The sequence below is a fragment of the Fusarium musae genome, chromosome 1 (assembly GCF_019915245.1).
Source record: "Fusarium musae strain F31 chromosome 1, whole genome shotgun sequence".
NCBI lineage: Eukaryota > Fungi > Ascomycota > Sordariomycetes > Hypocreales > Nectriaceae > Fusarium > Fusarium musae.
The window spans coordinates 1308360-1336016 of record NC_058387.1 but is presented as its reverse complement, the minus strand read 5'-3'; the positions used below and the strand labels follow the sequence as shown (position 1 = coordinate 1336016).

At 49.2% G+C, this 27657-nt stretch overlaps 7 protein-coding genes across 7 annotated transcripts; 6 read left to right on the top strand and 1 right to left on the bottom strand.

Moving 5' to 3' along the window:
- Nucleotides 1–358: 358 nt before the first annotated feature.
- Nucleotides 359–2164, top strand: J7337_000427 (uncharacterized protein; the record flags this gene model as incomplete). Its single annotated transcript, XM_044818180.1, has 1 exon — nt 359–2164. The coding sequence occupies one exon, from the start codon at nt 359–361 to the stop codon at nt 2162–2164; it is 1806 nt and encodes a 601-aa protein (XP_044685882.1).
- A 2751-nt stretch (nt 2165–4915) lies between these two features.
- Nucleotides 4916–5424, top strand: J7337_000426 (uncharacterized protein; the record flags this gene model as incomplete). Its single annotated transcript, XM_044818179.1, has 2 exons — nt 4916–5030; nt 5084–5424. The coding sequence occupies 2 exons, from the start codon at nt 4916–4918 to the stop codon at nt 5422–5424; spliced, it is 456 nt and encodes a 151-aa protein (XP_044685881.1).
- Nucleotides 5425–8517: 3093 nt separating this feature from the next.
- Nucleotides 8518–11513, top strand: J7337_000425 (uncharacterized protein; the record flags this gene model as incomplete). Its single annotated transcript, XM_044818178.1, has 5 exons — nt 8518–8566; nt 8649–9058; nt 9109–9658; nt 9709–10233; nt 10285–11513. 5 exons carry the CDS (start codon nt 8518–8520, stop codon nt 11511–11513), a joined length of 2763 nt encoding a protein of 920 aa, XP_044685880.1.
- A 3844-nt stretch (nt 11514–15357) lies between these two features.
- J7337_000424 (uncharacterized protein) lies at nt 15358–16023 on the top strand (the record flags this gene model as incomplete). The annotated part of the gene is made up of 1 exon (XM_044818177.1): nt 15358–16023. The coding sequence occupies one exon, from the start codon at nt 15358–15360 to the stop codon at nt 16021–16023; it is 666 nt and encodes a 221-aa protein (XP_044685879.1).
- Nucleotides 16024–21332: 5309 nt separating this feature from the next.
- Nucleotides 21333–22664, top strand: J7337_000423 (uncharacterized protein; the record flags this gene model as incomplete). Its single annotated transcript, XM_044818176.1, has 2 exons — nt 21333–21453; nt 21520–22664. 2 exons carry the CDS (start codon nt 21333–21335, stop codon nt 22662–22664), a joined length of 1266 nt encoding a protein of 421 aa, XP_044685878.1.
- Nucleotides 22665–23165: 501 nt separating this feature from the next.
- J7337_000422 (uncharacterized protein) lies at nt 23166–23996 on the top strand (the record flags this gene model as incomplete). The annotated part of the gene is made up of 1 exon (XM_044818175.1): nt 23166–23996. The coding sequence occupies one exon, from the start codon at nt 23166–23168 to the stop codon at nt 23994–23996; it is 831 nt and encodes a 276-aa protein (XP_044685877.1).
- Nucleotides 23997–25081: 1085 nt separating this feature from the next.
- Nucleotides 25082–26873, bottom strand: J7337_000421 (uncharacterized protein; the record flags this gene model as incomplete). Its single annotated transcript, XM_044818174.1, has 2 exons — nt 25082–26720; nt 26773–26873. The coding sequence occupies 2 exons, from the start codon at nt 26871–26873 to the stop codon at nt 25082–25084; spliced, it is 1740 nt and encodes a 579-aa protein (XP_044685876.1).
- Nucleotides 26874–27657: the final 784 nt, after the last annotated feature.

Below are 27657 nucleotides of genomic sequence, written 5' to 3'. Positions count from 1 at the left end.
ACATGCTTTCATATGAAACCACTCAGGTCCCCTGCTCCCAGCCTGTCAACTGTCTGTCAACCACAACTGCAACTGCAACTATAACTTACTGCACCGCTTTCACTGTCACTGCTACCATCTCGCCGAGTATTCTGGCCTATCAAACTCTCATATTGCTTAAACTCAACCGTCAACCTAGGTAGTCGCCGAGACATACACTTTATTGGTGTCCGTCACCTTATGAGAGACTCAAGCAACTGCTATATAATCGGCCCCCAACTTCTCTGTCGACAACCACAGATGCAGGTCTAAATCACAAACATCGCACCGCAAGGGGTCTTCTCCTACCTTTCATCTCATTAACTGAGCCGATTCGACAATGGGACAGTGGTGGGTTGACTCTCGCATCGAAGCTACCGTTACCCGGTCTTATGTCGCCAGTCAACTCCTCCCGGATGAGATTGAGCGCCTAGATCGCCCAGTCGCCTTTGGCGGCGAGGACTTGACAGAGCGCACCTACTGGGAGAGCATTCGAAATGATGCGCCTCGCTTATTCCTCATTCTCGTCGACCTTGGTGTGCCAGATCAGATCTTTGGTGTTGTCGACGACGGCTGGGATGACGCTGAGCTACCGATTGCCCTAGAGGACGTGGATCGCCTCTTGTTAACAGCAACCCGTGATGAGAAAGTCGAGAAGAAGTTTTATCAGCGCCAGTTTCATTACCTTCTCAAACCCTTGCAGCGAGGGAACCATGTGTCGTACAAGGACAACGAAGTAGTACCCCTAGACGTGGTCGAGAAGCCTTCCTTGCCAACGCACAAGTCGCACGGAAACGACAAGGTCAGACTTCCAAATGTTCCAGGGGAAGTCTTTTATCGAAGACGATATGTGCTGGGTAATGGACCTGGGACTATGCCCGTGCAAGACTTTCTTGATGCTGTCCATGGGATCAAGGGTCTGCAGAACGAGCACATGATCTCTTATTGGGCGTCGTATACGCAGCATGGGTATGGATACGTTTTGTTTACGCCAGCAGGTGACTTTACTCTAAAGTCATTCCTGGCGACGACACCATCACAGTTCAAACATCTTGCCAAAGCTCGTCGGAGGGAGCTTGTGATGAACTGGATTTTGTGTCTTGTCGACACACTCTGTGACTTCCACGGAAAGAATCAATCGCATGGATACATCAAACCTTCAACCATCTTCTTTACCAACCAAAATCACGTCTTTTACTCCGACTCAACACGGCTCACCCCCGACAACGTGATTCTCCATACCGATAAATCGTCGTTTGACCGTGAACGGTACGACTATGCAGCACCAGAACTGTGGTCTCGACCTGCAGGAGCGACGAGCCCGACCGGTAGATTCCCGTCTGATGAGCATTTCGGTATGGTGCAGACGTACGACCCGAGCGGCTCACCAACCGCGATGTTCATTGCGCCAAACCCTCAGCTAAGCGGACAGCAAGCCGACATCTTCTCAGTAGGCTGCATCATCCTAGAGCTCTTATCATTCTTAGTCAAACGGACGACGAGCAAGTTTGCGACCTTTCGATCAGCGAAACACAAGACGGCCGGTCGAGGCGGCGCAGTGTTGGACACGTCTTTTCACAAGAACCTTGGACAGGTGGAAGCGTGGATGTCAGGTCTTGCCAAAGATGCGTCTCGGAAGTCATCGTCGAGCAAAGACGGCGCGAATATTCTCAAGGGTGTAACACCTATGCTGCACGTCGTGACGGGCATGCTGGCGATGAACCCATACGACCGACCTCCGGCGATTGAAGTGCAACAGCGCATTTATCAGATTCTGACTGAAGTTTGTGGTATCTCAGAGCCACACTGCGTACATCAGTATGCGCACGATCTCGAATCCTCGTTTGGAGGGCTGCAGATTCAGGCTGTTGGTGATGGCATGATGGGCGTCAGTCCGCCTGGGGGGTCCAACACCACCTATGGTACACCACGGACGTACGAACACAGCCGAAATGGCAGCAGTGGAGGTTATTCACAAGTAAGCCGGACGACAGGAAGCAGCGAAACCGACATGGATGCTATACACACCGTAGGGTCAGTCGGTCTTCAACAGACACGGACTCAGGGTTCATGGCCTCGCAATATCGCGTATACACAGCACACGAACGTAGCGCAATACCCCGTGGGCCAATGGGATGCCATGTGAAGACATGTGATGTTCTCCTAGGATGATGACTTTGATGAGCTTGTGGGGACCGAATCCTCTTTATTAGGATTGAGGAGATGAAACGAGATGGCATTTATTACCTTCTGTTTGCATCGCGCATGCGGTCAGCAAATTTGTGCTTCATTTATATGATGCAGGGCTGATTTTACGGCATATGAGGCTGACTTATACCAACATTGAATTTATTTGCCGGAGCAGGTGGGAATGGAAAAAGAAATTATCATTATCAACTTTTGATGAAACAAACGAGGTTGGATGGTGATTATTATTGATATGGGATTAGTTAGGATTAGGATTGGTCATGTGGAATTATGCACGATTTACGATTGAATGAGACTTCAATTTCGATTTTATCATATCATCAGCTAATAACTTGACCTACGCCGACATGGATTGACTGGAATGCATGCATGGAATTTATGCAGGGTTCAGCTTCGCTTCAGCTCAAAGGGTCCTGTCTGCTTCACGTTGGTTGTATGTGTGTTTGAGACAACCTAAGCGTGGAAATGAAACACTCGAAGGATTCGAGACTTTGGATGTCTTGACTAATAAGAAAACATCAACGTAGCAGTAGGAAACAGCTTCATAATTGCGATATTCTTCAGAATTTTCGGGCCTTGCCGAGTTAAGCATCATGCAAGACCGTTTCAAGACATGGATGGAATAGGATGAACGAACCCTTGACAAGACGTGATGTACGTTTACATGTGCCAAGAATATCCTGCAAGCTATGACTTTGGCAGTTTTTAATGATACAGATACAGATGCAGATACAGATCAACATTATTAAAGCGTTTATCCTCCGACAGATCGCTATCTACGTATTCATTCACCAGACACAAACTCAGTCAGGATGCCCTGGTCTGTTAGTTACGGAGCATCCAATCGGCGCAATAGTGGGACCGTGTTGCAATTTTTCGAGGCGTACGTCATGAGCTATGGGAATGTGGGGGATTAGACTGGTCTGGATGGAAGAGGAGTATGTAGGTATCCAGGCAGAGAAGAAACAGGAGAAACTTTGAGAGAGGAGAGAGGAGAGGGGAGAGGGGAGAGGGGAGAGGACACGCGGTAATCGCGCAGTCATAGGGAGGAGAGGGCGACAAAGCTAAAAAAAAAAAAAAAAAAAAGAGTGTCAGTATGAGGGGTTTTGTTTATGTTGATGGTTCCCTCTTGTTTGTTTGTTTGGCTTGGTTTGACTTTTGACAGCTAGTTCGAGATCAGCCTCGTCTCTTGCTTCGGGCCAGTGGGCGGCGGTACAGTACAGTAGTTCAGGGGCATTGTGGCAAAACAAGTGCTTTGCGTGTAGCGCCATGAGTCGTTAAACCTCCTGAGGCTTTACCTTGCCCAAGAGACTTTCTCTACCTCTACAGGCCACAATGTGTGTATGTATGTACGCCCACGATAACACAGAAGTGAGACTTGTTCTGCTTGATCAAGAAATGCCCGTACATTGAATGTGTCGTCAGTATGCAACTCAGCGTTACATTGGCACAATCCCAGCCCTGCTCGATCACTCGATCCCCCTGCTCTCCAAGCTTGGACTATTGTAGAACTTCTTGCTCTTCCATCCTAATCCCATGCAAGGCTGCCCGCCCAACGAAAAAGACCGGATCTGACTCAACCTCAGTTGGCACGCTGCACGTCCCACTAAAAGGAAAACACTAGCACAAGGCTTGCCTGCTTGCTTGGTCTTTCCAGCCCCGTTAAAGGGTTTTCTTGGGACGGAATCAGGAAAAAGAGAGCAAGAAAATTCGAGAGTGTCTAGAGTGTCTAGAGTGTCCAATCGGTTGAAACTGTTTTATCGGGATACCAAGCTAAAAAGGGCAATAGGTAGATCCACTTGAGCTTTAGCTCAGAAGGCTGCATATGCAAACTTGCGTAGCTTGAATCAAGGAAAGGGATGCGGATAAAAATGGTGCAGAGCAGTGCTTGCAGGGGGTCGATCCAATATCGATTGACAGACACACAGTAATGAATGAAGATGAGAGGATAAGGGTCAACCAACATTCGATCCATCATAAAATCTAATCCACTTCTTTACTAAAAACAAGGAGAGCAAGCGAAAAAGCTTGAACTACTTTAATATCTGGCTTTCCCTTACCCTCCTTCCCCAGTCAGTCCAGCGATCAATTGATTATTCGTTCCTCGCGTTATTATCCTCCTTTTCGTCGTCATCAACAAATTGACTTCTCCTTGAAGCTTATCAGGAAGCTCTTTTCGCCTTCTCCCAATCAGCTCACTCCCGATAAAAGGAAAAAGGCCTCTAAGCAGGACCCGAATCAACCCCCCACGATCGGAACGCCCACACACACTCCTCAGCTCATCACACCTCTTTCTAAGCCGTCGTACGCGTGGCCGGCCCGTCCAATCGTTTTCTCTGCATCTTCCTTTACGGTTTTACGGTTATTCAGCTTGGGCTGCGCGCACCAGCGAGGCTACCAGGAGGGAATATCCACCCGCTTCGAACAAGGTCTTTTTGAATCGGGGGCCTCGTCACCTTTCGTTACAAACAACCCAACCTTCGTTACAGTTTTTGGCTTTTTGTCGTAGTCTAAGGGACTGGAAACTTTGGAAGGAAGGGAGACAGAAAAGGGTTAATTGCCTTGTCGATCGATCGTTTGCGACATAAAGCTCTCTTGTCTTGGATCACTATCTTTATACTACGCCCTATCCGTTTGATCTTTTTTTTTCTTTCTGGAAATCTTCTGGTATCGTCTATATCGGCCCACCATGCGCTCGCCAATCTCGCTCCTCATCTTGCTCTGCGCACTCATGGCTTCAGCATGTGCTGCTGAAGTTCACATCTCGAATAACAGAGCTCCCACATCTCAATTCGCGACACATGGTGAGTTACTCCAATCGCGCGTTCTTTAAGCTTAAAACATTAACATCGTCAAGGTGTTGCTTCCCAATTACCTAACCGCGACCGAGACATTCACCCTCAAGACCGCGCGCGACAAATCGCCTTATCGCAAATGATCGGCTCAAGCGCGAAAGTATCCATCGTCGAGACCGCGTCTCTCAATGTCAAGGCATTTGCGCATGGCGGCATGAGCTTCCTCTTTGGTCTGGCATCTTCTTCCAACGACGTACTCGATTACATCAACAACGGTACCAACTCTGTGTTTTCACGCTCTGTCACCAGTGAAGAAGGCAGTGGAGCTTCAGGGCGAAAACACGTTGCTTACACTAGCGTCGCCCTGGTTCTCGTCATGCTCTTCTTTGCTGTGTGGATGTGAAACAAGAACAAACACACAGAGATACAGCATTCACTCTTTTTTCGCGCGCATATTATGATACCCCTACCGGATTTGGCGTTTCATCTGGGTCGGCTTTTTTGCATTGATTATTTACTCATTATTTACTTTCTCGCACTTCGGTACTGGTCCTCTGAGTGGATGCTGGTTCACGGTTTGGAGAAACATTCCTTGGTGGAGCTGGGCAGCTGTGCTGCATCCGGAAGAGAGTGTTGGTTGAATGGGTGGACGGATGGATGAATGATTATGGTTTGACAACTAATGATGGCTACGTAATGACGTGTTCGGAATATGATGTACATCACATCAAGGGTTAGGTTGGGCATACTCCAGGGAGACAGAAAACCTCCAACATCTAGCTAGGATGCCAAAATAAACTGGTGTAAAACCCTACTAAGATATACCAAACTTACTTCCAGTCTATTAATCACGTAAACAGAGGTCCTGAGCTTTCTTGCCTCTCCAGGCATATTCCAAGGACTACCGATAAAGTATATGGGGAGGAAATCAAGCACAGAGTTGCAGTCAGTTTCTTTGCGTTTTTGATAGAGCTTCAATATTAACGTCTAATCAAATAACAAATATTGGGTTTTGGCTTCCTCCTCTGCAAGCATGTAGGATCGGCTAGTAATAACTGCGACGCACTCGACTTGGGGCAGTCATGTTCTTCTCCAACAACCTCGTTGATCCTGAACTTGTTGGTAAGGGGACGACGACGTCTATGCCAAGAGAGGTGTTCACTGCTGTTTTGGTTGCATGATTTAACATCTACAGAGTGCGGCGGGTTAGTCAATTACGTTTGTGTTTGATGATGAGAATGAAACGGACCTGCGAAGTATTTATAGCGGTTGGAGCTCTTTAACACAAGAATTGGAACGACAACTGCAGCCACGATAATAAAGACGTAGAAGGCGATACGCATGATGCCGCCGCTCCCTCGGAGGCGTACCCTTGGGTGGTGGTGATGATGTATAAAAGGACCAGGAGGAGGAGGAGGAGGAGGAGGAGGAGGAGGAGGAGGAGGAGGAGGAGGAGGAGGAGGAGGAGGAGGAGGTGGTGGTGCTGGTATGACGAACGCCATACTGATGATCGCGGAATAGACCTGATAAGGATGTCGTTAGGTTATATAGCATTTGTTATGGCAGTTCAAAATGTGTGTCCCGAGTCTGTCTGAATGAAATGACGATGGAGTTGTTCAAGTCAAACACTGCTCCTCTCGCCGAGGGAATAAACAAAGGGCCCTGCCATATCTTTCCTCCATGTGGAGGAAGAAACCAACAACCCTCAGGGCAGCTCTGGGTAGGCAAGGTACCTAAGGTAGCCCTCGAGACCGTATGATTTCCTCAAGAAGGTGGAGAGTCAGGGCGGATTGCACTCTAGAACCAGCTGACGGCCCTGTCTTCTGGCCTGAGGTAGGTAGACCCGGAACCATTTTCGAAGCGGTATGGAAGAATCCATGCACCCGGAGTCATTCTGATTACACATCCCCCGGCTGTTAATGAGGGACATTGTTACTTCCAGCGACATTAGCTGTAGGTCCACCAATATGGTTAGGTACGTGATACACGACGAAAGTAGGGACCTGATATGATACGCTCTAACTTGTTATTTTGTAACAACGGATCACAATACTGAACAAACAATGCCAAATGCAAAGAAATCAACCAGTTGTAAAGTTGGCCTATAGAGAAGTCTATCATTATACTAGATAGGGAGAAGTTCGACGGTTTCTTTTGCTTTTCGGAGCAACATCTTGCTTCCTACCTTACTTCACGATGTTATTATTATCCTTCATATGGCAATAACTATAACTTCCTACCTTGGTATAGGTAAGGTAGGTAGTAAACTAGCATCAGAAGGAACCGTATAACTTGGAGATTGCGAGAGATACTTAGACAACTGTCCCTCTACCCCAACGATTCGGAGCTGGATACACTTCACTGTCAGCTCCGGAATGTTATAGACTCTATCATTTGTCCAGTTGCTAGTTGATAACTTCTTCCTTTTGCTGTATGTCTTGCAAAGCATTTCAATAACCACCTCTACCAGGTGGTATGAAGAACCCCCTGGAAATATGGCTAGGATAAAGAAGAGAAGATGTATCAGTGCCATGAACGAGAACTCGACCATGAGTAAAACTTGCTAGCTATAAAGTAGCACTAAAATGATTAAATAGTATCGCTTTTCTATCTGTTTACTATAAAAATAGTTGTGCATCTGCGCCCGATTTCTACACTCACGACTGTGGTTACTAGCACCAGTTCCTGAGCTGTCTTTTATCCCCCCCCCCCCTTTTTCTTTTTTTTTTTTTTTGAGGTGAAGTACCTCGCAGAGAGATCATGAGAGAGATCCTGGCACTTCTGTTTTTGAGTGCTCTAAACTGCATTTTCTAGGTATGTGGTGCAATGAACAAGACAGTGTAGGAATACTTTTTGGGAGTCTTTCACTTCTACACGCATTCAAGCTTGGAGGGCATCACTTACACGGACGAAGTATGGCCAATCAAGTCTCTTGCATTCAATTTAGGAATGCAATTTTTAAGAAAGCGTTTCCCTAGAGAGCTTTGCCCTCTTTATAGCCAATGAAACCTCGGGATCCCAATCCCCAGCCATCGTCTGCATCAATCTAAATCGGCGCTGGTAATGGCCGATCCCCGCCTTACCATGTCAAAAAATCTTCAGTCGAGGCAAGTACTGATCAACTTTTGATGGACCTCCCAGAAAAGCATAATTTTTTGATCCAATAACAGTATAATTGGATAAAATTATAAGCCTTTGTTGATTCAGAAGCACGCCAACTTGAATCTTGCCCTCGCTGCATGTATACATCACCAAGGTTCTTCTGTTTTGAGGTGACTTCTTCGAGTTTTACCGCCCCACTTTTCTTCTGTGTATCGATAGTAGATTTCGTAGGGCCGTTTTGGAGGGCAAAAACTTCCAACAATCATCATCCGCTGTATCAACGACTACGCCGCCGCGCCGAACAGCACCACGCCTCGAGCCTATCCCTGGGATATATTCTAAATCTACCGTTGGACACTGCTTTCACTGCTTATGCTTTAGTGAAGTCGAAGTAATGGCTGAGCCTGGCCAGCCGGAGCTCAACGGGGGAATGTCCCCGACGGGTGCGTACATGTCCCGCTGCTTCACGGCAGACATCTGTCGCGACGGACGAACTTTGCCCAATGCTGACTGTGGTGACTCTAGGGATCAAGAAAGAGCCCACTAATGAATCTGACATTCTCGAGGGCCTTGGCCTTGACCTCGATTCCATCATGCAAGCTGCGACTAAACGATCATTTGAAGACGAGTCTAACGGCGACGACCCGTCGAAGAGGGTCAAAACTGAAGCCGAACCTGCCTCTGAGCATGCACTCGATCTTCCCCAAGGCGCTGAAGAAGAACTCGAAGATGGCCTTGCGCTTCTCGTACAGAATGCGCTCAGCAATGTCAACGACTTCGTCTTTGGTTCCTCGAACGATCCCATGGAGATTGATGGCATTACCGACCATAGCTTACCTCCGCCACCTCCTCCTCCTTCACCTCCTTCAGTCTCATTCTTCTCCGACCCTCAGAAGTATTTGCGCAAAGCCAGTCGACATGCGCTTGGCAACTTGGTAGGTGGCGCGACTCGAGAGATACCGCAGCGCTTACATGGGTGGGATAGGCACTTTCTGTCCTCCTCTTATTCTCACAATCATTCGACGACTCGATAAAACCTATTCAAGATGCCGACTCACAGCACGCCAAGTCATTTCGCGACCTACACGCTTCTTTTGCGCAGATCAAGCAAATATATTCTTCGGGGCCCATTCTGTCAGCCGACGATCCGGACCTCCACGACCACGAATCCCGTACGATCCTCGATCTAGCGAACCTTGCTCAATTCGGTATCTGGCTATTACAAACCACGCCATCCTATTCCGAAGCTCATCAGCACTTCCATGCCATCTTCAGAGGCCAAGTTTCAGACCTCGGTTCGGATGCGCTCGATCTATACATTTCCCTCAAAACCCAAGTAGCCATCGATGCGCTTGCTACAAAAACCCAGGAACAATCCAAGGAGCAAGTTTTGGAAGAGGCACTAATCAATGGCATGGAAGAAAAGCTACGGGGGCTTCATAACGGGCTCGATCTTACACCCGCCGATTCTGAGTTTATCGCTTCTGTCCGAGCGAGGAAAACGTCTCTTGAGGGTGAAGCTTCTACCGAATCTGGTGAGTGATTTGTCGGCGACGATGTAGAGCTTCTTACTCACCAGTACTAGCTGTTTTGAGAGAAAAATACAAGGTTGACGATTTATTGCGGCAAGTCTCGACATGTGTAAAGACACGGCTCGCATTGATGTCGGACCTTGGATCAAGATTAGGCCATCCTATGCGATCTAGCGAAGAGACTGCAGTTGACCTCTTGGGCGATACGACCGGCGATGCGAATCTTGACTTGGACGAGCTCTCATCCTTCTTTGAGAAGACAGCTTCCGGGCTGGTTCAAGATGCTTTGGCTGGACTGACTGAGGATACCACTGCCACCCCTGCCGAGGCCAATCCTCAACCTGAGCAAACACCCACTGTCACCGAAACAATCGAACCGCCAGCCGTGGTCGAGCCTACCAAGAGCCCCGAGAAGGAACCTGCCTCGACTCCTCAGGCAAACGGCAAAGTGGAATGCACTCAACAAGATTACAAGGAACTGGAGGCGCTGGTAGCCCAAAGTACAGATCACTATGTCAAGACTACACTACATGGCTTGTCGCCGGTACCCTATCAACCTACAGTTCCCACAAGCACGAGTGAGTTAGGTTTCAGAAGAACGCAAAGATCATAAGCTAATGTGAACGCAGCCCAAACTTATCTAAACCAGCTCCAACAACAACAAGCCCAGAACCCGTACTTTTCATCATATACGCAGAGTATCCCTGAGCCACAACCACCGCCTCAAGAACCAGGCCATCAGCTCCCGCCACATCAGACCTGTTCCAGTGCATTACTGTATGACAAGGCTCGTCAAGCAGCCCTCTCTAAAAATGCGTCTCATACAAGAAGAGAAGGCATCCACTCAACACGTCGGCCGTGGACTCAGGACGAAGAGAAGGCTCTCATGGCAGGCTTGGACTTGGTCAAAGGGCCTCATTGGAGTCAGATACTCACCTTGTTTGGGGCGCAGGGCACGATATCAGATATACTTAAAGATCGGACACAAGTCCAGCTCAAGGACAAGGCTCGTAACCTCAAGTTGTTCTTCCTCAAGACCAACTCTGAGATGCCATATTATCTCCAGGCTGTCACGGGCGAGCTCAAGACACGAGCTCCTACACAGGCAGCGAGAAAGGAGGCTGAAGAACGAGCAAGGATGACTTCGGAGGAGGACCAGGCCAAGATTCAAGGAATCATGACACTGGCTGGAGGGTTGCAGAACTCTTCACAAGGACAGGGAAGGGCTGCAGGAACGCCAGCATCAGCCGTTGGTTCAGGAGTTATGACGCCTGCTCAGAATGCGGCTCAGGCAGCGTCGTCGCAGCAAAGCCAGGCGCACAATCAAGCAGCTGCCCATTCGTATAACCCAGCCACCTCATCGGGATATCCACCGTCGACCTTGCCGCAGTCAAGACCAAGCGTTATGTCGGCAACACAACAGTCGCCCCACCAAGCAGCACATCCTCAATCACAAATGTCTATGTCTCCTCAGACCCCGCGATCCCAGCAACAACAACTACCTCAGCAGCAGCACAGTGCTATGCACTCTCCCGCCCACGCCCAGGCTGCTGCTCAAGCTCGTTCCCATACGTCGACACCCGTCGGGCAGCTACATCACTCCCCGCCGCCACAACATACACCAACTCCTCAGCCAGTTACTCAACACCATCCTCAGCCTCACTTCCCGCCAGCTCCACATACTCAGCTCACATTCCCTTCTCCTCCTCCGCCTGCAAATGCCACGCCTAATTTACACACACATGGTCAGGTGCCAGTTCCAGATACGCAAACACAGATAGATCAACACATGCACGACAATGCTGCGGAGGCCGCACTGTTGCAAGGACTTCAGGCAGCAGTGGCAGAGTCTATGTAGCACAACGTTGGACAATATGCTTGAAGACACGACCACATACAGTGGGCTTTTTTGATGCACGACCTTGTTAGGCTCAAAGAACTGTTTGGTGTTTCTGTTCACTTTTTCTCCTTCTTATAAATGTTGATTTCGACGGCGGACCAGTTGCTTTAGAGCGAGCCATGGCAACTAGGTACGTATCAGGGGGTGCTAGGCGCAGTTGGCTATAGTCTTTTCCGTGAAAAAAAAAAAGTTTCTTCTTCTATAGATAAGAAAGCCTCGATGGCTGAATTAAAGGAAAAGGGAGGGAGGGGGAGAGAGACGAGAGGGATGTAGACAGCGCAGTGAAGTGGAGGTCTGGCTTGGAATGATACCACGAATTAGGAGGTGAAATGATAGATGATGACTGGAAACAGCGGGAGATAGACAATTGAATCATCCCCAACCTTCAACAAAGATTTTGTTCTGGTACTGTGATATGCCGTGCTACTGACGATGAGTCAAGATTGAAGATTGCCATCGTGGGTGAGGTTACTCATGCCACAAGGTTGAAAATGCCTGAGTCGCCTATTCGCGATCTTGCAGCCGGGAGCTTTCAAAGGCATCCCAGTGGTTCGTTTCATGATGTAGCTCGCCGTGTGTCCTGCATGAGTAGTGGTACAGATCCACGTTGGTGGCAGCCCATGACTTCGGCTCTCTATCTTGTGATACGTGCCGTGGACGTTCAGTTCAAGCGCAGAGCCGCATGGGCACGATAAATGAGTGCATAAATTGCCGCTCTGGTCCTGACTTCTGGGCCTTGAGTCTGAAGCGCAGGAAGACAATACATCTTACCCCTTTTCAACATGTATCACATGCCATATGAACTAAGGCGCGGCTGGCATTCGACCTGTGCGGCGACAGGGACCATGTGTCGCAATCAACCAGTCCGTATACAAGTGAATGGGCGGATGTATCCGTCAATTCATTGCCAGTTCCATGCGTGCTGGCAAGTTCAGAACGGGCGAGCATGCCCTATACAGACGTTACCCAGAGCCTCTGTATGCGCTCGGCGTGAGTTGTCATTGCCAATCTTTAACCAGGACCAAATGGCTGACGGGTAGGTAGATATTCAATGTCAGGCAATAGACAATGGAACGAAATGTAGATTGGAGGTCAAGGAAGGGGATATGTTGGCATACAGATATTGCCCACAGCTTCGTAAGACAACGCCTTTCACTCTTCGACTCCAAAGCTAACAATTACAGATCTTTGCGGGTATCAAGATTGTCAGAATCTGAGATCACGACATCATGATCAATACCTCCCCCTCTGCGACGACCACCGCTGCCAATACGACAGCTGTCGCAATCCTAGAGACGGCGGCGCTGGTGTGTTCTGTCGATCTCATACTTGTAACGAGCCTTACTGTGGTGCCTTTGCTCCAGGCACAGATCCAGACGATCCTCAACGCTTCTGTGAACGTCATCGTCAATGTCTTAGACCGCACTGTCCACGCCTCTGCCATACTCGCGAGAACGGACACCCCACACCCTTCTGTGGTGCGCACTATTGCGAGGCGCATGACTGCGACGATGGTCGTGAGAGGGGTGCTTTCTGCAATGCGCATACGTGTGTCGAGCCAGGCTGTGTAAGAGGGAGGCAGATCCCTGGCGAGTACTGCAGGGAGCATACGTGTAGGACTTGGAACTGCCACATGAGGAAGACTGGGAGGGAGTTTTGTCCGCAGCACGAGTGTGCCCACGATGGCTGTGACGCTGAAGTGGAGGAGGGTAGGTTTTGTGGTCCTCACTATAGTAGACATATGGGGGCTAGATATGGAGGAAGAAGATATCCGGCTCCAGGGATGAGATATCCTATCTACGACGACGGTGAGTTCACTCGATCTGTTCTGTTGCAGCTGCTGACTCAGGTTCCAAGGGATAGATCCCTATGATATGTGTCCAGGCATCCACGACAGACGAGGATGTGGCCGAAGACCTGAACATGGCAGTCCATTCTGCCAACACCACATCTGTCACGTCCACGACTGTCCAGCCCCTAGGACCCGATCATCCCAGTTCTGCGTTGATCACGAGTGCCCTATAAATGGGTGTCCTCGTCCAAGGAATACGCGACCCCGCGGGATTAGAGATGGTGATTCACGATTTTGCGACCAACATACCTGCAGCCATCCTGGTTGTGCTATGCATACTGAGGAAGGTTCAGACAGATGCATGCTTCATGGGCATGATATGCCTATGTATAGGAATAGGAACAGGAACAGGATGGCGGATGGCGATGGGGTCAGACTGGGGAGATTTCCTCGAGGTTTCAGAAATCGAAACTGCGATGATGAGGATGAAGATGATGATGGGCCTCCGTTTGGTCAAAGACAGTTTGGATGGGCTCAGCCAAGGCGCAATCAATTCGCAGCATGGGGTAGAGCAGTCTGATAGTACCAAGGGTGGCTCATTTCATCCAGACACTCAGCCACAGTTGACGAGGACTGATTTGTTGGGGGCGGTCTTTGGTGGGATACATTAGTGCCTAGAGTAGAATGTGAGGCTATTCACAGAGACATTTGCGATTGTGGATGCAGGCAGGCAGGGTCTTGACCGTTGCTGGGCCGAGCCGAAGAATAAAGTGCTTGCATTTTGGTTTCTGCAAGGGCGAGCGGAAGTGCAAGGGGTCCCGTGGTGATGATGCCTATTTTTGAAGATGATGGTGTTGAAGAGGAGAGACTGGAGGCCTGATGTACCTGTCAGGCGGACAGGCACAGTCATTTCCATAAATCACACTGTATAATCGCTAACGTCAGTATGGGTGTCTACAGTGTGTCTACGATACCTGCACAGTCCCCTCTAGGTCTCTTGACTATCAGCCCAACCACGCGATGTCCCGCTCACGCTCATCAGGAACCAACACCTGCACATGCACGTCACTCAGCTAAAGATGCACGACACATGGCTGTTTTGATCTTCTATAGGTGCCCTTTCTTTAGTAGTATTCATGAGCCGCAGCCGCCAGAGCTTTAATTTCGTTGATCTCTTTGACGCGCTTTGACAACTTCATTAATACACTGACCTATCAGTCCAACTCAACAGCTCAAAGAACTTGCAAGCTCCGATCAATGCATAAACATAGCATTATATATCATGACTCTTACTTCGTCAAGCTATTGTATCTAGTTGAGTCCTCTGAGCGTATTGCTGACTTTCTCTGTCTGTCTGTCTACCTGCTCTGTAAAATGACCACCATCATCAATGAGACAAACTCAACAGATGGCCACGCGCCACTCCAAGGACTCCAAAATATTCATGTTGGTTCTTCTTTTTCAACCCAAACTAATTTTAAAGTCCCATACTATGTAAATGCTCTGCCACAGTTTGAGTCCTACGCTCTAACTCAGACACTCACTCACTTACACTTTACCACATCATACGCTTCTATAAGCCACGATGTTGAGAATTTCGCGTCCGCGTGCTTCTCAAAGTGGAACATTCAAGTCAGAATGTCTTTAATGCGAGTTTTCTGTGATTGCGCAACTATAAGTGATTGCCTATAAAAAGCATTTGCTCTTCACGGGCATAATTCCCTTGTTCAAACACTTCTGACCTTCTTTGATCACCTGCATTGACCCGACTGTCTCTTTCAACTGTCATTCTTTATATCCGTGGGAGCTATTTCGAGACAAGAATAGGTCATCCATATCACCGCAAGACCTTTTCATAAGTCCTAACTCATCGAGACACTTTCCTTATATCTTCCATCATACCCAACTATCTTAAACCCGGATCTTCTGTCTTCTAAACTTGACGCAACTCCCGGTTATCTCGACTATCAAACACAAAAAGAAACTCAGTGAAACGAAACATCGATCGACATGTCTCGCCGCTGTTATGTCGAGACCAGTCCTGATGGACGTCCTCAACTCGTAACCATCAAGCGCTCCAGATCCTACCACCACTCCCACCGCCATCCATGCGAGTACTACAAAGTCAGTCGCGAAGAATGGAGGACTCTTGTACGACAAAACGAACTTCTCGATGAGGCCAACCAAGCATACGCTTCCCAGAACGAAACCCTTCGATCTCGGCTTCACAATTCCGAGGCAGAAACTCATCGACTATGCCACGTCGTCATCCCCTCTCTAAACGACCAAATCGCCAAACTATCCCGCGAGAACGAATGCCTCCGTCGTGCAGCCGAAAAGCCCTGTGATCCCCCAGTTCACACCTATCACTTCGAGCTAGAGAAACTGCGCGCCAAGATATGCAGACTTGAAAAGGAGAACAAGACTCTACGAGATGATAATGGAGATCTTCGCTTTAGAGTACGCGAGCTGTCTAAGCAGATCGACCAGAGCATCAGTCGAAGAGTTGCAGACTTGACTAAGCAGATTGAGTACTGGACGAACCAATCTGGATTCTGGAAGAAGAAATACGATGAACTACGCGAGCGACATCTTGGTCTGATTACAATTGTCGAGTCCAAGACTGAGAAGACGGAGTATTACGATGATGTTCTGAAGAGACGGCGCGTTTGTTAATTCTTTCATCGGCCTTTCTTTATAGCCTCAAATGGTTTTCTTGTGAGCATCATGATATTATTTAAATAGAACAATGGTCAAGGTCTAGACGGGACCCTGCTTTCCCCCTTGTCAACACCGCCATCATCTGGCACTATTCCCTTTCGCGATTCCTTTCTTCCATTGAGGTTTTGTTCTTTTGTTTCCAAGGTATGAAGAAGTCTCTCAATCTCATTTGGTGGTATACTGATACTCTGCAGTTGGATACTCCCCTGTCTGGATGAAGGCTAGATTTCAGGTCATATGAACTCGGTGTGGCCTATGTCTTTCGCCATGGCACATTCTACTACAAGAGAAGGCATAGCAATACATTAGACAGAGTTTGTTCATACACATATACCCTATGTGATCGAGTAGAGAGAATGATAGTCTCCCACTAAGAACAACTTGCACCCCTGTTGAACCTACCAACTATTCTATGTGACCGCGTGGCTAAGCTAGACTGCATGAAAGCTATCTTGTGACGTACAAATCCCATCATAAATAAAAAGGAGGGAAGGGTCATGAGAACTCGACTCGACCCAGGGTAGCATCCAGATATAAAATGTCTTAGAAACTTCACTTTTGCAACGACACTAAGCATCAGGTAAGCAAACTAGCAGAACAAAGATATCGTTAGAGATCTGCGGTTCCGTCCCAGCTCAACAGAATCAAAAGGAACAGGCTGGATTGTAATTGTTCGAGCATTATGCACTGCCATGGCGTAATGTGGCATGATGGCAGTGCATTTGAGCCGCAATAATCGCATGCTTTGTAAGACGGCGGATGTTCTCGACGGCTCGATATGCACACTGGTGCCTTACTGTCTCCTGGCGAACCATACTGCACTTGCATTTTTGTTTGTAATGAGCCGAGCACTCTACGCGGTGCAACGCGATATCCCGTGGTATCGCGCATCTTCTCCCGAAACTCGTGGGGCATGTCATAGATAACGACGACGTGAAAAGGAGGGGCAGGCGAGGCAACCAAAGAGAGAGGGGTAATGACTGAATGACCAATAGAGGCGGCCTCAAACTTAGAAAACAGGCGGGAAATGGCGAAAGAAAAAGTCCTATTCTAGGCAGAAGGGGACTTTGGCACCATAAGGATTGGTCGCCTAGTTTAAGTGGAAAAAGGCGACCAGGATAACCTTTGGGGGCCGACGAAACATTGGATATTGATGTGTGGAACTGGTGGAGGAGCGGTTTGAGAATATGTACGCATGCATATACATCCATATGGCAGTGCCTTGATCCGTGAGAGGGCAGTCTGATGAGGGTGTGGTAACAAGGGAAAATGGCAGCACACCGAACTAGTATCGAGGTTTAAGGGACCGTTCCGTACCGTGAATGAAAGAAAGGGTGTGGAGTACACGGGAGGGACCCGTAGTGGTGGTATCGTGACGGATGTGGAGGACGTCGAGCATGGCATGAGAGCGCCTAGAGGTGTGAGTCTGAAAGCGGGTGACCAGTGCGAAGAGGTTGCGAAGCCTGGCTCGAGGTTGTCTGGGTGAAGTAAAGTTGGCCTAGGAGCTGGGGTGCAGTATTTTCACATGACCTTTCCTAACAGCATTATCCAGTTTGACTCACATGGAGGGCCTCAGAATAAATTGGTCGCACTTATCAAAACAGGGGCTGTGTATGTGCAGTGTAGAGTCTAGGAATGACAAGCAATTTGATCAACAAATTGCATTGTAAAAAAAAAAGGCACACCTTGACCTCGAGTGTGCGTGACTTGAAAAGGCGATATCGCAATTTGCTACGCCTTTGGTTGAGAATCGCCAGCAAGCGGGTAGATCCGCAGTTTAATTGGCGATGCCACGGTAAAAGGTTTGGCGTTTACTTTCCGAGTTCGGAAATCCAATAGAAACCTGTTGACCGTGTTAAACCCGCATCGCAAGTCATTTAGCGACCGTTACCGTTATAGGCAAACGAAACCTGGAGGTGGAGGCCCGGTGAACGGGAGCAGCCTCCCGCTGGATCGGTAAGGCAGGGTACGTACCAGCTGGGCTTGGGGCTGGAGACCTCGGGTCGGTACACAGAATTCCACATCTGAAATTGGTCAACAAACTGTCAAATTCAGGGGGTGGGAGTTCATACGCACGCAATAAAGCATAAGGAGCTAGGGCTGGAAACGTGGTAACGGGGCAGCTTGGCGACGGAATGCGGGAATGCAAGGAGAGCCCACGATAATGACGGAGCTCGCTCAACTCTATCCACAAAAGAGCTCATAATCAAGCATTGAATGCCAGCAAGAGTCAAACTAGCTCGAGGCCACCTAACGAGCCGAAAACAAAGGGGGGCGCTTGTCAGTCTAATGACCCAGCCCCCAGTCAATATCAAACACTCCATTCCCGCCGAGTCAGAATTTTCTATTCTGCCCCAATTTTGTTCTGACAAGCGGGTAGGGAAAGAAGCTCGAGCGTTTACCGTAGGTTAATTATTAAACCCCCAGAAGCGGGAGGCCCTCCCGGCGGATGTCCCCCGGGTCCGGGCCCAGGCGACCGGCGATGGGCGGCTTCTCGAGGACTAGGGCATGGGTCTTGACTTGAAATAGTTTTGCTCTCCACACACAAGCTCTTCCATTCCGACCTGGTGAGCGATGTCTCCCCACGATTATGTATGTTGGAATACCAGCTAGAAGCGCAGCACGATATCGTACCTACATAGGTAGTGCAGTGTAGTGTAAATCGTTTCCCTCCATTCATGATGCGCATGATATCGCACATCCTGCAGAATACATCATGGGTTACCAACCGAAGCCATGCTGCCACTCATCTGCTCCCATATGCAAGAAAGCGAGCTGAAGGGTTGGGCGACCAAAGACAAACGAACAAGGGGGGTTTCACACGCATCACATCAATGGCTGCCCTGGTCCATAGTAACGCACCACGGGAGTTGAAGTTGGATGTGTTTGCACACACACGAAATAATTGTAAAGCTTTCTTTCCATGTGCCGAATAAGTCGCATTGACGACAAGGATGACGGCGCAGAAACGCAACCAACGATACGGCGAAACTTCCATGTTAACATGTCGCACGTCAAGCGAGCCCCCTTCCCTCCGCCAGCCCGATGAGTCACTCTCCTATAGCTTCCGTCCAAAACGGACTCTTTTGGGTGCTTTGTGGGCAGCGGAGGCGCTCCAGGGGCGGCGTAAGAAGTGACTTGGTCGCTTGCTCAGATGGCGGTGTCCGCACCGGTGACAGTACTTAGCCACGAAGCGGCATGAAGCGGAGTCGTCGGCCAGCAGATAATCAACAACACGACCTTTTGTCAAAAATAGGCTGGTGTTGGCGAACCAGTATTGTAAACGTTGCGACGAAGTGAATCATAGTTTCTTGCGTATCCTTTTTTGGAGGGTGGTTAGTGGGAGGAATGTAAAATGTTCGTGGATATCATGACAATCAACGGAAGTGAAACTGGCTGTTTCCGACCCCCCTGTCTGTCATCCAGGGTGTCTGGCTGATGACTGGGGGTAGCTTTTAAAGACGGTGACGATGTCGGCAACGCTTTTCTAAGCCCTCTCCTCTGTCTAGGCCTTTTCTCGTTGCTTTTCCGCTGCAGGTGTTTTCTTTTGCTTTGCCTAGGTTACGGCGTAGCACAGGCCAGGGATTAATAATATATACAAATATCCCATATCATGCCCCTTTTTCGGCGATATGAGGGATTCAGGAATCAATGTCCAAGCAAAGAGCCGGGGGTGGTATAAGAGCACAAAAAGACCAGAATTTAGAAGCCGAACCGGCAGAGAAACAGAAAAGGACCCCGGCTTTGACAGGGGTTTAACGTTTGGAGGTGTGGGCGAAGTGGGCATTGGGCTCTAGTCGGCTCCCCTTGGGCACTGAGCGTTGGTTGCGGTCCCTGGTGTTGGCGTCACAACGCTTTCACTCATCGACTCTTCGCATACCGCACTGGCGGGTTTAATGTGTTGAGAAAGGATCCTTGGCTTGTCTGAAGCGCAAATGCGAGTCTGAGTGTGTGCGCCAGGCCCAGTTTCCATTTACCATGTCTCTGATGTTCCAATCACGAGGTTGGAAAAAGAGCTCCCTTTCACTCCCTCTTTGGTGGTTCGCACACCCTCAACTCCCTTTATTCTCTCAGTCTGAACAGGGGTTGATGCTATTTTGTAACGCAGTGATGAGGATGGGAGAGGAAGAAGATGGCTGTTCTCTATTCCTCGGGTGCATGTGCGGTGTGGGTGTGTATAGTACTGCATACCTAGGTAGGTACACTAGTATGTAGGATCAGAGGAGGAGTCTGCATTCTGTCTGCCTGTCTGTCTGTCCCTTTCCCGTCTCTCCGTCTCTCTCCGCGTTTGCGTGCACCGCAATGTACCGACTCTGCATAGACGTGCAGTTGAGTATGTATAGGTGAGACCATAGCAGACCGCAGATAATTGTCTCCCCATCTGCGTTTTGTCGTCATCTGTCCATGTTGAGCATAGATTAAAGAAGAGCGAGCCTATGGATGTAAGTGTGTAAGGCGATAGTAGCTGAAAAAGCAGGGAATCTTTTCCCAGAAACTCTGAGGCAGACATAGACGACAACAACCATGTCTTAGAAGGAGCACCTCATTCACTTCAATTTCCTTTCTTTCCATATTGATACTCCATCCCCTGCCTCTGTGTCTGCCTACCTGCCTTGCTTTGTCTTAGGCCTGGCCCTTCCTTTATTGCGCCCCCCTTCTATAGCCCACCCCCCATTCCAGCAACTAAGACACCTGTAGCCTGTAGGCCTTTTCTTTTTTTTTTTCTCTCCCACAGCCGAGTTTGACAAAACCCATATCAACCCGAATATTCTACTTTTTCCCTCTTCTGCCTGCACCTGAACTCACTTCTCTTTTCACCACACACAGGTTTATTCCAACCTTTTTCTCTCGAATATTCTACTCTACTCTGTACTGTGCTACAGGAAAGATATCTATCTATCGTCTTTGTTTTACTTGTTGGTAAAGCAGTAGTTAACAACTAACTTGAGTTTACACCTCAACTCACCTCTCTTAACTCGACGTCACCTTTTTTTTGCCTTTGTGGCCCCTCGCGCTCCCGCTCCCGTTCCCGCTACAACCCCTCCAGTAGAGAGCCTCCAGCCAAAAACGCCCGCGCTTCTACCCGCCTGCCAGACCAAATTACACCGCTGGTCGTTGGGCAGAGCTGCACCGCAGCGAACAGAGTTAACACCACAAAACAACCACGAACACACATCATCGAGACGACTTTGGCGTCACTTCTCGCCTCTTCTCTATTTCTTCTTTCTTGTTGTTGGCGATCGTAAACAGCCCAACCCGACGCCATGCCTCTCCACCAGCGGACTTCTGCTAGCCCATCCAAGAGGAGCAGCTCCTCTGTTAGGAGCACTGTCTCCGCAAGAAGCACTAACTCTTCCTCCTCCTCCAAGTCAAGGGCCTTGACTGGTATGTTCAATGGTCGCCTTTCAAGTTCCCCGCCTCAGCCGACTAACACAACCTTTTCTTTTGTAGTGCAAGACCATGACTACGAATATGAATTCGATATCGAATCCGAGCTGCGCGACGATCTTCAAAAGGCCAACACAGAACTCAACAAGGCCAATGCCGAGAACGACAAATTGAGCGCCCAGAACGACAAGCTCAAGGCCACCATCGAGCAGCTCACCCGCAAGTTGAACGAGTCCAAGGCATCACTCGAAGAGACCACCCGCAAGCTCAATGAGTCTACAATCTCGTGCCGTGAGCTCAAGGCCCAGATCGAGGGTGTGCGCTCTGAGGCTGATGTCCTACGAGAGGACAACCGCCGTCTTAACACCGACTTCGAGGAACTCAAGGGCGATAAGCGCCGCCTGAACAATGAGTGTGAGGAACTCAAGGAGGAGAAGGAGGCCCTCAAGGAGGAGAATGAGCGCGTCAAGTTCGAGCACCATGATCTTGAGCAGCGCTTCATCGGTCTCCAGGCCAAGCATGAGAACCTGACCATGCGCCACAATGCTGTAAGCAGCCAAGCTCCCTCGTCTGCCATGACGAGCCCCATGTCCAGCCCAATGCCCAGTCCTCTTCCCGCCCCTATTCAGGAGGGCCGTAAGAACCCCTCCCGTCCTTCCAGCAAGGCTTCTAGCAAGGCCTCTAGCAAGGTTTCTACCAAGTCATCCAGCAAGCGAGAGCCTCGCGAGGACCGCCACCGTGAGCAGGAGGATCGTCACCAGTCTGAGCGGGAAGAGAGCTCTCGTGAGGAACACACTCGTGAGAGACGTCACCGGGATGATCGCGAACGCCGCGACCGCGACCGCGAGGATCGAGCACGCCCCCCGCGCAGCGAAAAGCCCAAGGACAAGGAAAGATTTGAGGCCAAGGAACGCTTGTCGAAGCGGTTTGATGAGCGCCCTGCCGTGGCACCTCGTCAGACCAGCTTCATCGAGCCATGGGGTCCCGGAGGTTGGTCTCCTCGTTATGATGCCCCTTCAAGCGACTTTGACGCTTACGGCCATATGGCAACAGGACGCAAGGCCGCCAGTGTTGTGTCTAGCGGGGCTTATTCCAATGTCCCTCGCACGACCAGCATTGTCAATGGTCACTTCAGCAGCGACAGCAGCGCATACGATGATGAGCGGTATGAGGATGGTTCTTACCATGCCTACCCCATCCCTAACTAATCATTCTCTTGTCTTGTTTGATCTGCCATTCTCGAGATTACGTGGTCTCTGACTGCATGCCACCAAAGAGAATGGGCTACAGGTCAAGACAGGATATTCATGGGGATCGACGTGATTCACATGAGCACACACTCTCTCCTCGAGACGCCCTTGAGGAGTGAGATCCTAGTAGGTAGGGCTTAACACCAAGCTCCACCTCTTTATCTCTTCCAATTGTTACCGATGATCGGATTCTGGCCAGTCACCTTCCTATTATGACTCAATTCCAATGGCGAGTTGTTCCAGGCCTAGTCTACTGATGTGTCGCCTTTCCCCCGCATGGAATATGGTTACCGACGCCGGCCGAGATATTTAAGCTCCCCACAGGATTATCCAATCCCACTCGCAGCATCCCAACTTAGACTTACATTTATTTTTCTGTTGGTTTTTGCAGCTATACACAGACCCCAATCGAGTTGATTGGGATCTCTGCTTTTCATACATACGTTTTACATCATCGCCATGAAGCTTTACCCTTCCATTCCTGAGGACCTCGCCGCCTGGGTGCAGCAGCAACCTGTATTCTTCACAGGCTCTGCTCCTACTCATGGCTCTCATATCAATGTCTCTCCCAAAGGCCTTTCAGACTCGCACTTCGCTGTTCTAGGACCCAACCAGTGTGCCTATATCGATCGCACTGGTTCCGGATGTGAGACGATTGCCCATTCCTACGATAATGGCCGCCTGTGTTTGATGTTTATGAGTTTCGGTCCCGCCCCTCGGATTGTCCGCTTCTTCTGCCGGTCCAGGATTGTCGAATGGGATGACCCAGCCTTCCCAGATCTGGTCCGCCGAATCTCCAAGGGAAAGCGTTCTACATTTGATGGCGCCAGAGCCATCATTCTGGCTGATGTTTTTGAAGCCCAGACAAGCTGTGGCTTCGGTGTTCCCCGGGTGAAGAGGGGTATATATGCACCTAATGAGACCTCTGAGAAGAACTTGTCTCTTGAGCAAGTCCTTCAAGAGGGTGTGGATGGTAAAGTGAATGAGCTGGCTGTGTTTGAGGAGAGGCCCACAATGGACATGTGGGTGGCAAAGCGAGTTGAAAACAATACGTTGTTGGATTATCATAAGGAAACCAACGTGCTGAGCATGGATGGTTTGCCTGGACTCAGAGCTGCTCGTCGGAGCGTGGGAGAGATGTTATGGTTTACGGATGCAAAGGCGCATGCAAGGAAGGTTTTTGCTCAGAGCGAAGCGATTGCAGTTGGATTTGTTCTTGCATTGTTGTTGTACGTTGTCATGGTTTCAGTTGGAGCGATTTCAGCGTCATGGCCAAGGATTCAGGCTTGAATGGATATAGGAACGGCGCAATTTTCGGTTTTGGGATACCAAAAAGTACAGTGTTGTTTGGCTTTCAAAAAAGGGTGTTCCCTCGAAGGGATTGGATTTCTTTACGTCTTTACGTCTTTATGTCCTTACTTTTTTCTTCTTCTTTTTCTGGTTCCTATTTTCTTTTCTAGATACACATTTTCGTTCTTCTTGTTTGACATACCAGATAGATTTGTAACGCGTTTGCTACAGGATACGGGTCCAACAGCCTGTGTAGCAACGATACCACCCATGTTAGGATAGTTTATTAGTATTGGTAGCACTAGAGTCTTTGATTTAAAAAGTTCTTTTAAAATACTTGCTTCCTTTTCTGCCTCTGTGACCATGAGTTCCATATCTGGTTTTCCCCTCACTTTCTTGACACCTTGTGAGTCATAATGGACTCTCCGCACTTGATTCAGGGGTTACGCTCCCATGTACGCAGTGACCAACTGAATGATGGCATTCGCCAAAGAGGTTCTTGCGGGATTTATCTGATACTATGGTAATAATTGAAGCCCTTCCTCGGTTCATGCAAGATCAAGCATCAGCATTGTTCTGGAGTCAAGTATTCGGAAGGCCCATGAAGCACCCGCATATGCATGTTGGCATTTTGTCCCAAGACCACACCGCACATCTAATTACATACTCAATGTAATCACTTATCAACACGAACTGTAGACGCAAAAGTCATATTGCTGCTTCGATCTCTGAACCTAGCATAATCACCCCCCTTCCTCGCTATGCAACCTGCCGCTTCCTCAAACGCCACTTCCGCTGGAGTAATCGTCTATCAAAAGATCGACTCTGTATTGGATTCGTCGCATGCGCGCGCAAGGCAAAAGCACAAAGACGATAAATCAGCCGTGCTCTTATCCGCTTGCAATGTTTCAGCTGCTCTGATGCCCGACTCCTGACTGCGTAGTGTCCATGCTTTGAGATAAGTTGGACTTGTTAAGCAACTGTGTTGCACATTAGGCTCATAACAGCGGCACAACGGCGCAGATTAGGTTGTTCGCTAGAGGGGTAAAATGTTCGAGAAAAGTCCGGAAAACATCTCTTCGCACTCAGCCACCAGCATTGGCCGGAGCTGGACTAGGAGGAGCAGTCCCTTGATTGTTGGGACCAGAATCCTTTGCCTTGTTGCCTCCACCTCGTCCACGTCGACCACGGCCAGATCCCTTCTCTGGCGCAGCAGATCCAGCAACTGGGGCTGGGGCTGGTGCTGTCGTTGCCGCGTTTGCGTTCGTGTTGGCAGGCTTCTTGTCCTTGCGCTCCAAAACTTGTACAGTGCCCTGTGCAACAGTGATAGGACTGGCAGTAACAGCCTTCACAAGACCCTCGTGTTCAGCAAAGTCAACATAGGCAAACCCCTTTCTCTTGTCAATTTCAACAAAGATAATTGTGCCAAAAGTTGAGAGCGTTTGTTTAAGCAACGCCTCAGTAACACCTTGAGAGGGGTTGGCATGCTTGACAAAACCACGAGTAGCGTCAGGAGAAACAGTAGGAGCTTTCTTCTGGGTATTGGACCCCTTATTGGGTCCGCCTTTAGAGCCACCAACTGCATTTTCTGCTTTCGATCTCCCTCCCTGTGAGGCCGGCGCTTGCGTTGCGGCATTTGCTGGCTTCCCCGGTGGGTTGGATTCGGCATCTGTAGCCTTTTTCTTGAGGAGCACAATTGGGGGGTTGGGAGCTGGTTGGCTCGATGTGCTCTCTTTAACTTTCTCTTTCTCTTTGCTGTTTTCCTTGCCCTTCTCCTTTTGATTACTCTTTTCAGCGTTCTTCCCGCCTCGAGTTCTGCGGTTTGCTTGCTGCTGTTTGTTCGCATTTGCAGCACCTCGTCCCTTCGGTTCTGGTGCTTCGGCATCTGCTGATTTTGCAGGTGTAGATGGGCTTTCAGAAGCACTAGCCTTTGTTTCGGCAGCAGATGTGTTCTCCTTTTCAGGTGTCTTTGCATCTGCATCTGCTTTGGCAGCGTCTTGACGTGCCTTTCTATGCGCGCTTCCGGGACTGAGACCAAGATCTCGTTGGAGGATCCTTGCCGCAGCCAAAATTCCCGCACGTCGACTCTTGGGTGCAGTTTCTTGGGCGCTGGAGTCATGGGACTGGCTTTTAGCGTTGGTCTTCGAGGCCTCCGCATTCGGCTCAGAAGTCGCCTTCTTGGTGAGGATCTTGACGGTTTCCTTGGGAGCCTTTTCTCCCTTTTCGGCCTTGGACTCTTTGCCCTTCTTCTTACCCGAGTCCTCATCCTTGGACGAGTTCTTCCCCTTGGTGCTCCTAGAATCCTGCCCGTGTTTGGAATTTTTGGAAGATGAGCTCTCTTTGGCTTTGCTCGCCTTCTTCTCCTTGAGGTACTCGATGAGTGGCGTAGTGGTGACTTTAGCCTCCGCCTTACCAAGGTCGTCGCCCTCTTCTCCTTCGACGGTTTCTTTTGGTGGTGGTGGATTCGCCAGTTCCTCCAAAAAAGCCATGAATTCAGGATCCTGATCGATTGTTCCCTGCCGAGCATCGGTGCGCTTCTTATTGCTTGGAACCTTTTTGTAAATAGAAAACTCAACAGAAGGAGGACCAATCAAAGAAGGGCTATTAAAAGATGCCTTCGCATCCTCCCAGACTGCGGTTCGCACAGCATTGCTCAGAGGCAAGATATCATCCTTTTTCATAACATGAACGTGGGCGCGACCAGGCCGGGAAGGTTTCGAGGGGCTTTGGACGGCGTTAGTAATATAGAACTCGGCGGCAGTATTCAGTGCCATACTCAGTAGAAATCTTTCCTTCCACGAAGGAAAACCAGTCAACCTTGCCCTTACCCAGCTCCCACTCGCTTCCAAGAATCGATACAAATTCTGTCTCAGTCATTCCAGGAGGGAGACGACGTATCACGAGCTTTTCACCCTCATTATGAGCCTTAGTCTTGGTCGGTTTTGGAGTTTCGTCCTCATTCGCATGCTTTTATCATAGTTAGTCAGAGTGTCGTCGTTTCTCACGAATCCCGTCATGTCACCTTATGGGCCTCGGTAGATCTTGCATTAGAGCCTCTCCCTCTGGCTTTTCCATGAGAACTGTTCTCTTGTGGCCCCTTTCCCTGAAACAAGTCAGATATCTATGTCCCTTGCTCCCGAACGTCACTAATCACCTTTGTTGGTTCTGAGGTCTGATTTGATGATGTCTGAGGACCTCCGTTTGCCCGTCGAGACAGGACTTGTGGTGTTTGAGCTGACATCTCGCATACCGTATATACCTCGGTTTGTAACTGATGATGCCGTAATGTTGATCGATATAGCGAAAGGCTCAAGTGAGTACTGTAAGGCTTGATGAGTCGCGGCCTTGCTGCCCCGCCAGTGGCAGTGGGGCGATACTGGAGAGATATGCGATTATCCACCGAACGATGAATTCCTCAGGTGTAGTCTTGGTTATTGGTTCGTATGATATTTTTAATGGTAAAGGGGAATATTTAAGTTAGTAAAAGAGAAATCACGAAGTGGGTAAGAATCATTTACAGGATTAACCAAAACAGCAGGTGAATCTTGTTCAAAGTTTCTCTCTCTGGTCATGGCCGAAGAATTCCCGGCGTTTCACTATCGCACCCCTCCATAGCAAGGCAAGCAGGCCTAAGCATAAGCCCCACCCGATTCGCCGCATG